Below are 17,620 nucleotides of genomic sequence, written 5' to 3' on the forward strand. Positions count from 1 at the left end.
TCATTTGGAGAAAACCCACCACTGCCTCTACCAAAATATTTAGTGACCCATTATTTTGGACCAGCTCTATCATCAGTGAAAGGAGTTTTAATGCTTGCCAAAAACAGGGAAAGGCACAGAGCAGGGGTTGGTGGAATGAAACATCATTTCAAACTTTGTCGACAGCCCCAGTGACCATAAATACCAGAATCGTCCCCCAGAAACGGGATGAGGACCATACAGGGGCTCTCTGTCCTATCTTGGCAAATTCTCTATAAATTAAAAATTATTCCAAAATGAAGTTTATTAAATGAGTTAAAAAAGAAAAACCAATCCCTCCAAATAGTCCAATGTTGCAAATGTAATCATTAGGAATTACTTATGGGCCACAGTTGTCTTAATATGTCAACCCACAGAGTTGTATCTTATACTCTATGCCACTACTCTGGAGGGCACTGGGCCTCTCACATAATCCGTAACTACTTATACCATTATCTTCCTCTTTAACGGGACAAAAAATGCCTTTTGTCCCCAAACAGGAGCCCCAGAGGCATTACATAGTTGGCATTTCCCCAAAGGTCAGTTGTATTCATAGTAGCCTGCAAAGGCCCTGGACTCTCCATACTCATTCCCTCTTTCCCGACTCTTCCCCCATTAGTTTTTCCACAAGGCTGACCAAAGGCCCAACTATGGAGAGGAGCAGAAAATTCCTACTGCGCTGCATCAGAACCCAGCTCTTGTCTGGAAGCCCCCATGGCTCGGGCAACAGGGCTAATGCGAGGATTCGAAGCGATGACTGGCGAGTACAGCTACTCTATTCTGGTCTTTCTAACATCACATGGATGAAACTTTTGAAGACAAATCATTCGTTAACTACAGAGCCCTTAATAAAACCTTTGTGCCGGGGCAGCTGTGTGGCTCAGTCGGCTGAGAGCCAGACTCAGTTTCAGCTCAGGTCGTGATTTCAGGGTCGTGAGATAGAGCCCCGTCATGGGCTCCCCGCTCAGCATGGAGTCTGCTGGAGATTCTCTCTCCCTCTCTCTCTGCCCTTCCCTCCCACCCCCTCCCTTTCTCTGTCTCTCTCAAATAAATCTTAAAATAAACAAATAAATACATAAACAATAGAAAAATAAAAACTTTGTTCCTCCTGAAGACTATAATCTACTTTAGCCTTATCAGCCTTATTCTGCACTTTCCAGAAACAGAGTGCAGCAAACTTGCTGATGCTCTACCTTCCCATCCCCACACAAAAATTAAAGCCCTGATTTTAAAAAAAAATACTACCTATTTACGGTTCACATAAATCACACTTCAATTTTCAAGGCTACTTATAAAATCTACTTTTTAACTTCAGTATTTTGCTAGAACAATGGGCCGCATGATTCCTAATCTCTCCAGTGGGTTTATTTTTCTCCATCTGTTCTGAAGTGTCTTTTAGTTAAATCTTCTAATTGGTTTGCATTTTTAGGCTACTTATGGCTAACTGCCATCTTTTTTTCTGCCTAATGGTTCCTTCCATTTCCCTTGAGATTTTTCTACTTCTTATACTTTAAAATACACTCACACACAAGCGCGCGCACAGACACACACATCCGGAAAGTTAAAATATAGTCTCCAAAGTTTAGATATATATGAATACATGTGTATATATGTATGACACACTGAGATATGTATATATATATAAGTGGTGACTGTACTTCTAAAGATCTCTGACAGTTCCTCATGTGTGAGACATAATATAATCTCAGTACAGTGCAGGACTAAGAGCATGGACCCTGGAGCCCGACAGCCCGAGTTCCTGTCCCAGCTCTGCTACATAGTAGGTGGCAAGTTACTTAACCTCCTCCCTCTGCTCTAGTTTCCTTAGGTACAACACAAGCATGAAAATAATAACCCATCAGAAAAGGGTCATCGTGAGGATGAAACGAGTCAATACAGATAAAATGCTCCAAACAGTGCCGGGGCCGGAGCGAGTGCTATGTCAATGTTAGCTATCTACTTTCTTTTTGAAGAAACAAAACAGCTCTCAACAGTTGCTTTGGTTGTCTGTGAAATGGACCCGTCTGTGGGACAGAACAAGTCAGACATCGAATTTCAACTACTTCTTAAAGGTTGAGCATTGCCTTCAGAAAGGGGAATGGGCAGGCAGGAGGGACTCAAGTGGGTCACCCCTCCCCATGCCCACCCCCCCGGACTCAACTTCAGCCCTCGAGTGAGTCTGTACAGTTACCTAGCACAGCACCCCATTCTACTTAGGACACAGACCGTGCTCTTTCTAATAAGGCGTGTTGCTTAGCGATTCGTTTTTGCTCTCTCCTATTCCATCCCAGGAGCTGGCAGAGGCATGCCTATTCCCGGAAAAGTTAAGGAAATCACAGTCATATATGAGTCACCACCTCCTTCCCTTACATCTAGTCAGTCATCAATGTCTATCCCTTTCTTCTTGTAACGACTCTCTTAATCATTCCAACCACACCAGAGTGCTCTGCTGGGCCCCGTGAGGCAGGCTGACACCAGTTAAATCACAGCCCTGGACAGGAGGTACTCACAACACATCTGTCTAGGGGACATCTTCAACCCCAGAGCCCCGTGTAGCTTTATACTCCAGCGGTTCCTGTCACCCGGGTGAGTCTCCATGCTTGCTTCTCCTCTGCTGTCATTTCCCCCACACTGTGCCCCGCTAGGGCCTTCATGGGCAAACGACACTCTTCTGCCTGGACTGACTTTGCCAACGCACCCTCCTGCCCAGTCGGGCTGCTCGTTGCCCACAGAGGGAGCAAGACCCTCTCCCCCACACTCCTGTGTCCAGGCTCCTCCTAGTCTCCCCCACCTAGGAAGAACTTCTCCACCCACTCAGATTCCCCCCATCCTGAAGGTCTAGCTCAAGTTTTTACCACTTCCACGCAACTGCCAGCCCTCACAGCTCTCCCTCTTCTGGATGCCTACAGAGCTTAGGGTTTGGACCACATGCCATGGCAATTATAAAGCGAGTCTCCAATACACAATCAATCACTTCATAACTGATGACCTTATACAACCGTTCAGGGGTCCCAACCAGTCCTGCCCTGCAGCTCTGGGATGTGCTCAGCTCCTCTCCCAGCCAAGGACCCCCCCCCCTCCCTTCGACAGAGGGAGGCACTGAATACCAACCATGGTAAAGAGCGTGACCTCTGGAGTCACACCACATACCCCACGAGACCTGGAGCAAGGCTCTGAACCTCACCATGCCTCAGCTACCTCATGTACAAAGTGGGGACTCACAGCAGTGCCTACAGCATAGGTTTTGTGTAAAGATGAAATGAAACAACATAAATGGAAAAACTCAGAATACTGCCCTGCACAGAGTATCTTAAACAGTATATAAATGCTAGTTGTGGTTATTAACTCATGGCACCACATGGCCCAGCAGCTTGAAGACACTAAACAAAGCCAGTAACCGAATCATATTTATGAACACCGAGAAGCTTAGAGCTAGGAAGGGCCCTCGGAATTTACGGATCACAAAACTGCCACGTGAGCACAGGGAAATGATCAGCCCAGAGCTCCACAGCTGGGAAATGTCAGAGCATGAAAACTTAAGTCCCATTTTGTTTTGTTTTTCCTTCACCATATCTCCTTGCAAGTCTCTCAGTATTTCTAATGGGAAAAGAGGTTCTATATTCTAAGTTACCAAGTTCACAATGAACCGCTGAGACAAAATGTGATTAAGTGGGGGTGGCAGGGGATGATCTAGAAGGCCAGCTGTTGTTTCAAGTGTGTGTGTGTGTGTGTGTGTGAGTCTGTAGGAGGGAAGGTGTTGCTGCAGGACGGTGAAAATCAGGACCCTTAATGAGTGGGGTGACCCTCAACCAGTCCCTTCCTTTCTCTGGACTGAGCTTCCACATATGGTTATAAGACTCCGATCCCCGCCCCCACCTGAACTGGAGGCAGGTGGGGGGGGCAGCAAGGGTTAGGCTGTACCCTCTAAGGTTCTCCACGAACCCCCAGAGCCTGGCTCAAGGCTAAACAACGCAGACGCTTGAATAATTATTAACTGGAAACCTCAAACCTGCCTGTGGCCTCCACTCTAAATGCCACCTTTCAGTAAAGGCTTCCCGCTTCACCCTATTTATAATGGCAAACCCCTTCTCCGCTTCGTTTTTCTCGATTGTACTTGGCGCCATCTGACATACCTGATATTTTACTTCCCGCCTCCCCCCCGCCCCCGGAGGCCTCTGCCAATAACGCAGAAGCCGTACAGGGCAGGGGCTTTGTCTGCGGCACTCACCACCACCACCACCCCCATCCTCAGCCCCTAGAACACCACCTGGCACAGAGCGGACTGCATTCGTTTTGTTGACTGAATCAATAGAGGGCATCGAGATTGCCCAATCAGCATTTCAACTTGGGTTTCAAAGCACCACGCACTGGTGAAAAGGCAATGGGCAAACTGTGGGTGTTTGTGTCAATATGGTAATAAAAGCTCTCTAATTTGGAGCTGCTATTGTCACCCAACGTGACCAGGCCACTGGAGCAGGGAGCTGTCCGGGAGGAAGTCATTCTACTCTTCCCAGCAGAACTCTGCCCGGTTGATTAATGAAAAGTTGCCGCACAGGGTGAGGGGTACACACGAACCCGCGGGAGTACCCTGGCAACTTTCCTGTAAACCAACAATTATTTCCAAATATAAGGGTCATTAAAGAAACAAGGCGTGCACCCGGATGCTGCTCCGGGTTTCCAAACGGGTTTCTCAAACTCCAGAGGAAGCCGTAACCCTCACGTCCCTTATTCTCTGAGGACGGGGGTCTTCTGGAGCTCCTTTCAACTCCACCCCCGCACTCGACCGGCGGAGTCCTAGGCAAGGAGCCCCGGGGCGATTCCCCGCTTGCCCGGACCTCGGTCGTCGACCCCGCCGCCTCCCGGCCCCCTCATCCCCACCCGGGTGACCGGCCGGGTCTCGGCCCGCCGCCCTCCGACACCGCGGGCAAGCTTCTCTCCCGCGCCTGGGCCCCGAGCTCCCCGGCTCTTCCCGACGACGCGAGGGAAGTGAGGCGGCGAGTCGTCGTCCCGCTCAGCCACCCGCGACCTGGAAATGCCCCGTCGCTCCCGCCCCCCTCCCTCGAACGGGGCGCCTCAGGCTGCGGTCCCCGAGCACTGAGCGTCGTGAGGTGATCGCCCCCCGCCCCCCAGCGCCCTCCCTCGCCGTAGCACCCCTACCCCTCTCGGCCGCGACCCCAGCCGCCCCCCTCGGTCGCCGTCCCGGGCCCGCAGCCGCACTCACCGGTGGGCGCGGCGCCCCCGCCGTCGCCGCCGGCGCAGAGTAGCAGCGCCCACAGCCCGCAGAGCCGCGCCGGCCGCGCCATGCAGCCCCTCTCGTCGGAGCCCGGCCGGGCTGCGAGGCTCGGCAGTCTCCGCCTCCTTCGCTCCCTCTCCCACTTCCCGGCTCCACCGCCCGGGAGACTGGGGGCCGGCGCAGACCGGAAAGGCCGCTCCGCCCACCCGCCGCAGGTAACCCGAGCCGCGAGCCGCGGGCGGAGGGGGCGGGGCGCCCGGGCCCCCGCACCTCCCGCGCCTCGCGCCGCGTCACACCTGGTCCCGCCGCCGCCGCCCCACCGCCCCGCCGCCGCCGCCGCCGCCCCGCCGCCCCGAGCAGACCCCTCCGGAGCCCGGGCTCGGCTCTGGCCAGACTGAACTTCCTCGAGCACGTCGCGGCCCAGCCCAGGCGCCCGCCGGTCCCGCCCTTCGCGCGCCCGCGCCAGCCCCGGCCGGCGCCGCCTGTGCGCGCGGACCTGCGGGGCCCGGGTCGCGGGTGGGCTGGGCTTCCCCGCCTCCAACTATCCGCCTCCCCCCACCAACCCGGGCACCCGGGCAGGGCCACCGACCGGAAGGAGTCCGAGACGCGGCTCCCAGTCGTCCGTCTCTGAGCAGCTGTTTGCAAAACTCTGACTCCAGCCTTCCTAATCCCAACACCACCTCCCAGGGTGGGCCCGGGCCCAAGACCCAAGAGGGGACTTAGCAGGGGCGTGCTGGGCGGAAAGGCAGGAAGGTGTGTTGGAAAAGTGGTAATACATAATATTGAGAAGGGGGTGGTGGGGGGGAGCAAAATGTTAAATGGGAACGACGGTGCCATACCATGTCCAGTACTTGCATTCTGAAAAGCACATAACCAACTTTCTAGGTATTTCTTTTTCATGGGTTTAGAGCCAGAAGGGTGAGTCAGAAGGATACACGTTGAACACAGAAAGTGGGTGACTACGAAGGTCAATGAGGCTGGGGATGGAGGAGAAAGGGAACCCCTATTTCTTCTTGCTGCTGTAACCAATTACTGTATGTGTGGTGACTTGAGACGGGTTTTTTTTAGAGTTCTGCAGGTCAGAAGTCTCACCGGGCCAAAATCAAGGCGTGAGCAGAGCTGTGCTCTTTCTGGGGGTTCTTAGAGAGAAGCAGTGTTTAGTTTCTCCAGGCAGCCCACGCCGCTGCTCAGGTTGCTTCTCTTGACTTAGACCCTCCTGCTGCATTTTTTCATTAATAAAAACCTTCATGATTAGATTGGACCTACCAGATCATCCTCATCTCAAAATCCTTCACTGAATCGCATTTACGGAGTCCCTTTTGCCATATAAAGTCACATATCCACAGTTGGCTGGGACCAGGGCATGGAGATCTTTGGGGAAGGGTGTTACTCTCTCACCAGCCCCCCAAAAAGGATCACATCTGGATACATGATGAGACCCAATAACGTAGGTGTATTTCAGTTGAATTAAGCCAATGTATACAGAAAATCTGTTGCCAAAAATACAGCAGTCAAAATGCTGATAACACACCTAGTCTCCTTTAACATATTGGAAGCAAAGGCCTCACTCTGAGAATTATAGCCCTCAAGTTCAAAAAGTATTTGCTGTCCTTCCGGAACTGGGGGAGCCACTAATTAAAAGCAGGCCCTGCCAGCAAAGAGCTGTCACCAGTGTGGGGGGCTTCTATAAGGACAAAAGCAAGGAACTATGGGGCACAAAGAAGGGGCACCTTCTGGGACAGAAGGGGCAAAGGAGGTTTCCAGGAGGCAGGCCTGCCTGCATGGAATCTCGAGATAAGTCTTGCGTTCAAGGTTCAGAATCCCTCCTTGTCTGCATGTGTTACTGAACAACATTGTGGTTATGAAAACACTTTGTAAACTATGGAAGTTGGTAGAACTGAGAGATATTACTCTTATTTCTAAATCCCCCTGCAAACAGGCCAGCCAGTCTCTAACCTAAGACCCCTTCCCCCCACCCCCCACCCCCCGTCACCATCACCACACACATCCACTTGTTGACATTTGCTCTAAACATTATACAACAAGTTTATAGTAACATTTCCAAAATGATTATGTCATCGGCCTTTTATAAAGTCTCCACTTGGAACAGGAGCCCCTGGGGACTGGCTTAGTGCCATCATAGGCACTGTCTGGCATAGACTGAGCGAGTGCCTAATGAAATGAAGTGTAATGGCAGCAAATGATTAGCAAAACAAGGGTCACGACTTGTCATTAGCCTCCAGAAAAGGCCCTGAGAATTGTGAGTGTGGTGAGGCAAAAGACAAAGGGCAGTGGCATGACCATAATAGTACTGGGCTGCTGACCATGAGTACAAGTGTTCTAGACAGTTCCACTTCCCTGTACCCTAAACGTCAAGCCACGTTTTAAAAAAAAAAAAAAAAAAAGGTTTTTTGGAGGGAGTGGGGAGGCTTGGGAATGCTGTTTTTTTCAACATCAATCTTTTATTTGTAAATTGTCTTGTACTTTTACTCAGAGAGCGTTTCAGATTGCATTAGCCCATTGCTCTGGTCTGCGAAGATGAAGACAAATGGACGGCTTTCTGAGAATTGCAATAAACACCTCTTATTGGGGCTTTGTGTAATCCGAGTCATGAAGAGTCCACATCAAGTTTAGCTTTAATTCGTAATTCATTGAGCCCCTGATGATTTGGGTGTGAGATTACCCATCGTCTTTCTTTCCCCTTTGGCCCCGAGGTGGCTGGAACTCTGGACTCCCCCCTAGGTACCTCGGCCACTCCAGCTGGCTTTTTGGATCTTTACTCTTTTCACCAAGGCTTCCTCCTTTTTTGTGAGTGGAGTTAGAAAAGGGTACAAGCAAGAAAATAGCTGGGGGATGGCGGTGGGGAAGAACAATGTTCCTCTTTCCAAAGTCAGGTCGCCTTCCAGGCAGTTAGAAACACCCTCCTGAATTCATAAAGGACAGAGACGCCAGCATATATACCAAGGGCTTAACTAAGACTTCAGGCCCCTTAAATAAAAATCTCACGAAGGGTCTTCTGCCTTTTATCAGGCCCAAACCGAATAGATACTCAACGCCACCACGGTGTGAAGAATAAAAGGGAAACAGCAAATAGGGGATTTCCCTTCTTCTGACACTAAGCCTTGGCTCCCTGCGAGGGTTGATTTGTCCTCCTCAGGGGACATTTGGCAATGTCTGGAGATATTTTTGGCCATCCCCCTTGGGGTGGGGGTGGTGCTACTGGTATCTAGTGGGTAGAGGTCAAGGAGACTGCTAAACTGCACAGCCTCCCCACCACCCCAGCCAAGAATTATCCAGCTCAAAATGACCATGGTGCCGAAGTCGAGAAACCCTGAGCTCGTGTACTCTTGTTATATTTGTACTTGGCCCCTAACCATCCATTGTCCTCGTGCCCACCGAGAATTAGTGAGAGGTTGACGCTCTAAGTGTTTAACCTTGACACGTTCCTTTCCTGCATCTGGTGTGCGCGTGGCTTCCCCGCCCAACCGTCATCCAGCTGCGCAGTCGCTTCTATCACAAAACACCTCTCAGGTCAATTCTCCCCCTTCCTTGCCTCCACGGGTCTCTTCAGGTCCTTATGGCCTTGCCCTTATACAGTCGCAAGGGTCTGCACATCTCCCCTCCATGAGACGAATCTTCCAATGTGCAGATCTGATTATTTGTGGTCATTTCACTCCCTGCTTCTTAAGGGACACCTTCTCCCCTCAGTAGTCTGGCTGTGCTTGCCTGCCGGCTTTTTTCTTCAGGGCGGCTTCCTCACATTTTCCACTGTCTCTTCACCAGCCGGGTTTCCCCCGTCCCTTGGCAGCCCAGCACTCTCAGCCAACAGGCCAGCTTTAGGCTCCAAGTCCCTTGCAGGCACTTCTTTGGCCCACACCGTGTTTAAATATATTTGGATTTAGATTCTAGACGTGAAAAAAAAAATCAGGAGATTTTACATGACACCCCAGATTTTCAGCTTCTCTTAAGAAATCAGAAGCTCTGGGGATGCCTGGGTGGCGCCATCAGTTAAGCATCTGCCTTCAGCTCAGGTCATAATCCCAGGGTCCTGGGATCGAGTCCCGCATCGGGTTCCTTGCTCAGTGGAGAGTCTGCTTCTCCCTCTGCCTGCCGCTCCCCCTGCCTGTGTGTACCCTGTCTCTCACTCTCTTCCTCTGACAAATAAATAAATAGTATCTTAAAAGAAATAGAGATATCAGGAGTTCTGGTAACGTTGGACCTGTGTTCCATTGCACCAGCCGTCAGGAGGTGCCAATAAGGAGATGCTACCTTAAAAACGGGACATGTGCTGTCTGTCAGCACAGGCCCTATGCTCCTTGGCCTGGCCTGCTTCCCTCCTTCACTACTTGCCTGACCCCGTTTGTCACCTCTGATGTTTTCTCTCTACAAACCTTCCCTCTTGCTGTTTTTTTTGCCCAGAAAGCTCTTCCGTTCCTCAACCTTGCATTTCGTAAGGTTCTTTAACCCCCCAATACAAAATTCTTTACACTCGCTTCTCCATGGGGCCCATAGCACTCGACAGAGTCCTCTACTGTAGCAATTAACAGAGAGGTTTGTGCATGTGTCTAGAGCCACCGCTGGATTCGAGCTCCTGGAAGGCGGAGACACTGCTCAGGGTAACTCTAGGATTCTCACCTAGGAGGAGCTTCGGGGCAGTCAACCGATTGGAAGGGACAACTACCAGGGGGCTTGTCCTGAAACCGTGGGCGTGCAGCAAGTGTGGACACTCCTCTCTTCCTTAGATTCTGAGTTTGTTTGGGTGGCTTGAGCAAGCACGCTCTCTGGCACCAGGGAGAACACAAAATGGAATGTGACGCGGTCAACGTCAGTGACATACCATGCTCTCGGGTCTGGGCTTCATTGACTTGGAGGTTCTTGCTCTGCCGTGAGTGGTTTTCCTCTACAGGTTTAGTGATGCTCACTTCCAAGAGAGTGCCGTTTGCACAAGGGGCTTGTGACCGGATCCTCTGGGTTTCGCCTGAGGCCAAGATGCGAGGTGCTGGGGTATCTGTCAGGGTCAATGTCCTGAAGCCAACTGACCTCTAGGTCTGCAAACTTTACAGTGGTTATTGAACTGAGTCTTAGATTCAGCAAGACACTCGTGTGCCCAGAACGCTCCACTATCCTCCAAGGCCTGACCCTGACCCTGACCCACCTTTCCAACCTTATCTCCTGCTGCTCTGCCCAAGGCACGTTCCTCCAGCCACACTGACCTTCTGGCCATTCCTCACAGGAGTCAAGTGCACTCCAGCCTCAAGATCTTTACCCCGCCCTGTTTCCTTTGTGAGTTGCTTCAGCTTCCCAAGATAGCCACACGTCCTACTCTGTCGCGTCATTTAGATGGCTCATCAAAGCCCACTCTGGCCACCATTTGAAAATTTTAAGCCCCACCTGTACTTACCTGCTAGCCCCCTTTCCTGGGTCATTCCACCCCATTACCCCAGAATGTAAGCTTGGTGAGTGCAGGGCATGTTTTCTGCTTTGTTCCAAGCTCCATCCCCAGCACTCAGAACTGACCAGACACACGGTTCATCCTCAATAAATGTATGAATGCTTACATCACACTGTGCCAGGTACTGCGAGGGATACCAACCGACCAACGAAAGGCAGCAGTTCATGTGCCTGCCCTTGAGAAATTTCTAGTCGAAGCTGCAGGAAGGTATAGAAAACAACGGGAGAAATACAGCAAAGAAATAAACAAACAAAAATGCTCAGAGAAAAGCAAGATGGACCAGTGTGGTCGGAACTGCTTTGGAAGACTTCTTAGAATAGATGGGAACTGAACTAGACCTTGAAGGCTGACCAGAGCTTGGGAGAGACAGACAGACAGAAAAACAGAAAGAGAAAGAGAAAGAGAAATAAGTGAACAGCAGTCACTTTTATGGCTGGCTCTCAGAAGCAATAAGGAGCCACGGAAGACTTTTACGAGCAAGGTGGTGACATAAAAGTGACGCTGGGGAGATCTGGCTTTCTGAGATCAATGATCAAAACGTCCTTAATTCTTTCCTGGAGGCCGGAAGGCTGGGGGAAGACTAGTCGAGGTGTTGGCAGTTAGGGACAAGGTCGACCTCCACCCAGCTTCCGGCTTCACCATCAGATCCCAGAGGCTGCGAGGCTGGTTCTTCCCTGGGCCCAGCTATTGGCGGGGGGAGGGGTTTGCCGCTCTATGAAAAGAGGGTGCCCTCGGGGCCTGACCCCCCTATTCTTTCCTGCACCTCTTGAAAGCAGTCTATATCCTGCCCAGTCGCTCCATGGCCTCACTCCCTTTGCGCTGCAAACTCTTCAGCTCTGGAATTGGCTCTGTTCCCCTTTTCAGCACTTGGGTCTCTGAAAGAGGAAGGACTGCCATTTGCCGGCATCCAGGGCTCCTCCTTTGGCTTTTGGTTCTGTCTGGGGTGCTTTCGTTGCCGCCACCACCCCAGCATCTCAGTGGGGATCTCCCACAACCTTTTCACTGCACCCTCTCCCCGTGGTGCCTGACCCTAGGTAGGTCCTGTCCCCTCCCCTGGTCTAGACTTCGCTCACTGTTGGCAGTGTTTCATAGCATTGTTACTGCCTCTTAGCCACTTAGCTAGCATCAGTGTCTGTCTGTCTGTCCATATCTCATCTGCTCAGCCTCCAGACTCCCCAGTTTAAAGATTCAAATGCCTCATTTGCATGTTAGTGCCCCACACCTTCTTGCCCTGAAAAGTCTCCATTGTTTGTTCCACTTAAGCAGGTAGAGTAATTCACATTCAGCCTCGCCCATTCACGCAGCCTCTTTGAGGAGGAGGAGGCCATTTGCATAGCCGTGAATCCCACGGGAAATTGACACGCTAATTTGCACACACACCCCCACCCTGGGGTCGCTTTGCCTACCTGCCTGTTGGACAGTTCCCTAAACAAGCAAAGGATTGAGAGCCTCAGTCTGGAAAACACTGGGCTGGCGGGGGGGGGGGGGGGGTGCGCAGGGGATGCATGGGAACAGCCAAACTCATTGCACCCTCACCCAAAAGTGTCCTATCTCTCCCAGATCCCCTCATCCGGATTGCCTTTTCTGACTGCACTAGTGAGAACCAGGCAACTACAGGACCCCAGGGCTGAGTGAGGGCTGCGTGCGCTCTGTGCTCAGAACGGAAGGCCAGCCTCCCCACTTCTCAGCCACAGTAGCGAAGGCCAGTCATTTCACCTCTCTGCAGCCTCCGTTTCCAGGATAGCACCCCCCCCCTGCATGTTTGATGAGGTTCGCTTTGTGACACAATGTAGAGTTTATTTTTGTCAGTGTTCCACGAGTGTTCGAGGAAAATGGATACCGTTGGCTCTGGAACAATGTGGGGGTTAGGGACGCCATCCCTGTGCGCTGTTGGAAATCTGCAAAGAGCTTTTGATGCCTCCTATGCTTAGCCTATTTTCCCCAAATAGTGTACTGTTGATGTGAGGCCTTACTGATAACATCAACAATCAATTAATACATGTTTTGTATGTTCTCTGTATTATATACCATCTTCTCACGATAAAGTAAGCTAGAGAAAAGAAAGTCTTATTGGTTGGGGGCGCCTGGGTGGCTCAGTCAGTTGGGTATCCAACTCTTGGGCTCAGCTCAGGTTTTCATCTGCCGGTAGTGAGTTCAAGCCCTGTGTTGGGCTCCACACTCGGTGTGGAAACTACTTTTTAAAAAAGAGATAGAAAGAAAGAAAGAAAGGAAGGAAGGAAGAAAAGAAAACCTTATTAGGAAACTTCAGGAAGAGAAAATGTATTTACAGTACTCTGCTGTATTAGTTGAAAAAAATCCATGTACAAATGGGTCTGCACAGTTCAAACCCATGTTGTTCAAGGGACCCCTACTCTCAAGTTATGGGCCCTCAATGCTGACTGTGGTGTGTTCTGTGTTTTGTGGTGTGGATCAAGTTTGTGGATCATGTTGGTCGAATTAATATTCTTGCTAATTTTATGGGATGCCTGGGTGGCTCAGTGGGTTAAGCCTCTGCCTTTGGCTCAGGTCATGATCCCAGAGTCCTGGGATCGAGGCCTATATCGGGCTCTCTGCTCAGCGGGGTGCCTACTTCCCCCTCACCCTCTCTGCCTACTTCTCTGCTTGCTTGTGATCTCTCTCTGTCAAATAAATAAATAAAATCTTTAAAAAAAAATTTTCTTGCCTTTTTTTTTTTTTGTCTCTTGGACCTATCAGTTTCTGAGAGACATGTTAAAAATCTCTTGTCATGATACTGGATGGTAGATTTGTCAAATTCCCTTTTTTTTTTTAAAGATTTTATTTATGTATTTTAGAGAGAGATGGAGGGAGAGTGCAAGCAGAGAGAGGGTCAGAGAGAGAGAGGGAGAGAAAGAATCTCAGGCAGACTCTGCACTGAGCCTGGAGCGCAATGTGGGACTCGATGCCATGACCCCGAGACCATGACCCGAGTGGAAGTGAAGAGTCAGACACTTAACCTACTGAGCCACCCAGGTGCCCTGGATTTGTCAAATTCTGTGTAGACTTTAGTTGTAATACATTTGTGCTTGTTTTTACCATCTAATTTTGTGCCATTTATCCCGGTTTTTTTTTTTAATGTTTCTTTTTGTCCTTTCCTCTTCGACTTCTTTTCAATGTTGGGATCCTGGGATTCTTTTTCTCATTTCAAGGAGGTGTTTTATCTTTTGTAAAATAGGCATAATAGTAGTGCCTACCACAGGGTTTGTTGTAAGAATTAAATGAGACGAAGAAACTCACGCTGAAGGTTAATCCAGTGCCTAACATATAGTAAGCACTAATAAATGGGAACTATTATTAGAAGTCCTAGTACTCTATCATCTTTAGGGTTCCCTTGTGTCTTACGGTTCCCCTTCTATTGTTCTCCTTTCTGCGGACATTGTCCCATTTGTTCTCAGTCCTTTTTCTTTCATTTCTCCTTTACTGCCATTCAGTTTCCTGTTTCCTCTTACTCCTTCATCCCCAGGCGAGCTCCGTGTGTAAGTGGCAATGGCAATGATAAAGCCCCTTAAGGAAGAGAGTCAGCATGGAGGGGCTTGGTGGCCCAGCGAGGGCAGGGGCAAGACAGCAGTGCCTTGTCTACTTGTCTACTGAGTCCCATTCCTCAAAGGTGACAAAGATACCACCTAACATGAAGCCAGCCCTATGCGTCACTCTAGGTTGGCTCTGACGAAATCAGATCTGCTGCAATCATCGGTTTCTGTGAAGTGGGTACAAAGCCATAGAACTCGCCGCCTAGGGTCCAGCTGCATTCCTGGAAACAGCTGGGTCCTCACGGTCCACTCTCAAGAAGGAGTCCTGCTGTGGGAGAGTGGGCGTCACCTCACTAGGAATATGTATATGTACAAACCAGAACCTGGAAAGAGGAACCATTTCTGCTCAAACACATTGTGGTCAGAGGAAAATTTTGTCATCATTGTTGTGACAGAGCTGCAACTAATTTTAGCAAGCTGTGTATTTTTGTGTGTGTGTGCGTACATGATGCTTGGAGAAAGCAACACATGATGTTTCCGAAAAGCAAAAACTCCCTAGACCAAAAATGAAGCCCTCTTCTGATTTGGTATCTAATTGCCATGGCGAGCCCTTAGTCCAGTTACTTCAGAGTTTGCTTTTTTTCAGTGTCCTTTGGAGCATGACATTCTTTCAAGAGAGACTTTGTCACTGGAGGAACATTGGCACTTGGTGGAGTTTTGGGTGTTTTTCTGTTCTCTGGTGGTTTCCACACTTGGATTGACATAAACAGAGGTGTTGAACTTCCATATTACGAATGGGCCTCACTCAAAAATCTTTTTTTTTTAAGGTTTTTATTTATTCATTTGAGAGAGAGAGCAGGGGGAGGAGTAGAGGGAGATGGAGAAGCAGACTTCCCACTGAGTGCAGAGCCCAATGGATGACGCTGGCCTGGATCCCAGGACCTTGAGATCACGAGCAGAGTCAAGGTCAGATGCTCAACTGACTGAACTACCCAGGCGCCCCTGCAGCTTCTTTAATACAAAAGTGCAATTCCAACTTTTGGTGTAGAAAAAATGCAATACATTTCTGGCTATTAGCGTTGATAATCACAAAATGCTTCTCTGTGATTCAGACGTTCTGAAAAAACAAGACGGTGTATAATGTGTTGGATCTGTCTTCCTGGAAACAGGAAACAGGAACAATTTAGTTTCTTGCAAGCCACAGAAAGGATATGGAGTAGTAGATGAGATAAACATGCTGCGGATAGGGGTACAAAGTGGGAAAAGGAACGGAGATGAGAGGGAGAGAGAGTTTTCCAATTTTAGTAGTCAGATAAATATTTGATTGAAGTGACTGTGAGTGAGTTTTACTTCCCTTAGCATGTTCTAGACCAGTGGAGCTTCAAATGTTTCATCTCAGGACCCCTTTAAACTCTTACAAATGATCCAGGACCCTAGGCTCTGTCTCAGACTTTACTTCCTGGGGATCCGAACCTGTGACAAGTGTCCAGCCCGAGTTCTACCACACTGTTGCTTAAAGTATTGAAGCAACTAGTTTCCTCAGTTACACGTACAGTTGACCTTAAACAAACGGCATTTAATAGCTTCTAGACACACGTGTGTTTCATGCTGTGAACTAGTTCTTTAAATCTCTTAAGGCATTTTTCGATCATAGGATTTATTAAAAAGAAGGTGTAATTGTTGGGGAAATGCAAATCAAAACCGCTACGAGATGTGGAGGGTAATTATTTTTAAGAACAACAGGAAATAAGTGTGGGTGAGGACGTGGAGAACTTGGAACGCTCGTGCATTGCTGGCGGAACATGCACTGGGACGGCTGCTGCGGAACACAGTTTGGCAATGCCTCAAAAACTTAAACGTGGACTTACCGTATTGATGTTGTTTTGGAATGTTGGTGTGGTCTGGAGCCAATGGCCAAGAAAGAATTCTTGAGATGTCTTGGGTGCAGAAAAGTGATTTTATGAAAGCATGAGGACAGGATCCGTGGGCAGATGGGGCAGCTGCTGCGGGGTTTTGAGGGGTGTCGGATTCTATACTGGGGAGCTGGGGGAGGCAAGGAAAAAGGGGGCTGTCCAAAAGGACTTTTGTATGCTAAAGAAGACTCATGGGATCCTGGAGGCCTGGCTGTTGTCCAGCTAGGGTTGTTTTTCCTTCTAGTAAAGCATTAACATTAGGACAGTTGGGAGTTACCTGGGGGACTGTTACACTCTGCCTTTCTCAGGTCCTCCTCAATGGACTGCAGGTGGTAAAGAAATTTAATTTTGTTTCCTTTCCCTGCTGCCTCGGTCTCCCACATCACTCATGGAGGGGTGAGTGATGTGAGGGCTCTAGGAAATTGAGTTATGGGTTTCTAGAAGTTAGGTTATGGATAAGAATGCTTTTTCCTTGTAAATCGCTAAGTCATTGGTAAACAGATGGAGACGCAGGTCTTGCTAGACTGTGATCTGTGTCCGCTCCCCGTGTGTTTTTCCTTCCTTTAGCTTTAGGGCAGCCACGAGCCCTGGGGGAGTGTCACACGTGACCCACCTGGGGGAGGCGGTGGGGAGGTGGGGGGTTTGCGGGGTGTCAGCCTGCGCTTTGTCCTCAGCTTGCCTTCTGCTCCCTCATCATGTGATCCAGCACATCCACTTCTAGGTATATATCCAAAAAAAAATTCAAAGCAGTGACTTAAACAAATATTTGTACACCCAGGTGCTGAACAGCATTATTCACAGTGGCTAAAACACGGAAGCAACCCAAAGGTCCATTGACGGATGAATGAATAAGCAAATTGCGGTATATACGTGGGATGGAATGGACTGGAATGTCCAGCGGTCTTAAAAAGAAAGGCAACTCCAGCACATGCTACGACAGTGGCGAACATGGAAGATATTGTGCTAACTGGAAGGAGCCAGTAATGAAAGGACAGATACAGTATTATATTACTCCTCTTCGATCAGGTATCTAGAAGAGTCAGATTCACAGAGATGAAAAATAGAATGGTGGCTACCAGAGGCTGGGGGGAGGGGGAAGTGGGGAGTTATTGCTTCATACGCAAAGTTTCAGTTTGCGATGATGAGATAATTCTGTTGTTGGATGGCGGTGATGGTTACACAACAGTGTAAATCTATTTAATGCCACTGACTTGTACACTTAAAATGGTTAAAATGGGGAAAAAAGGGGAATGAATTTGTTAAAAAGGAAAATGTCATGTGTATTCTACCACAGTAAAAAATGTAAACAAGCTTTCTTTAAAAAGATTTTATTCAGGGGCACACCTAAGTGGCTCAGTCAGTTAGGCATCTGCCTTTGGCTCGGGTCATGATCCTGGGATCCTGGGATCGAGCCCGGCATTGGGCTCTCTGCTCAGCAGGAAGTCTGTTGCGCCCTCTAACCCTCCCCCAACTCATGCTCTCTCTCTCTCTCTCAAATAAATAAATCTTTTTAAAA

General features: G+C 49.4%; 1 protein-coding gene across 1 annotated transcript in view; it reads right to left on the bottom strand.

Annotated features, from left to right (window-relative positions):
* IL13RA1 (interleukin 13 receptor subunit alpha 1) overlaps positions 1-5,498 on the bottom strand; it is a 54,967-nt gene extending 49,469 nt beyond the window's left edge. Inside the window, exon 1 of the mRNA XM_045068347.1 lies at positions 5,240-5,498. Within this exon, the coding sequence (XP_044924282.1) occupies positions 5,240-5,321 (82 nt within the window). The 5' untranslated portion in view covers positions 5,322-5,498. The remainder of the gene's footprint in view (positions 1-5,239) is intronic.
* Between the last annotated feature and the right edge of the window lie 12,122 nt (positions 5,499-17,620).

Source organism: Mustela putorius, unplaced genomic scaffold (genome assembly GCF_011764305.1).
Source record: "Mustela putorius furo isolate JIRA1106 unplaced genomic scaffold, ASM1176430v1.1 tig00003901_pilon_pilon_pilon, whole genome shotgun sequence".
In the NCBI taxonomy this organism is placed as follows: Eukaryota; Metazoa; Chordata; class Mammalia; order Carnivora; family Mustelidae; genus Mustela; species Mustela putorius.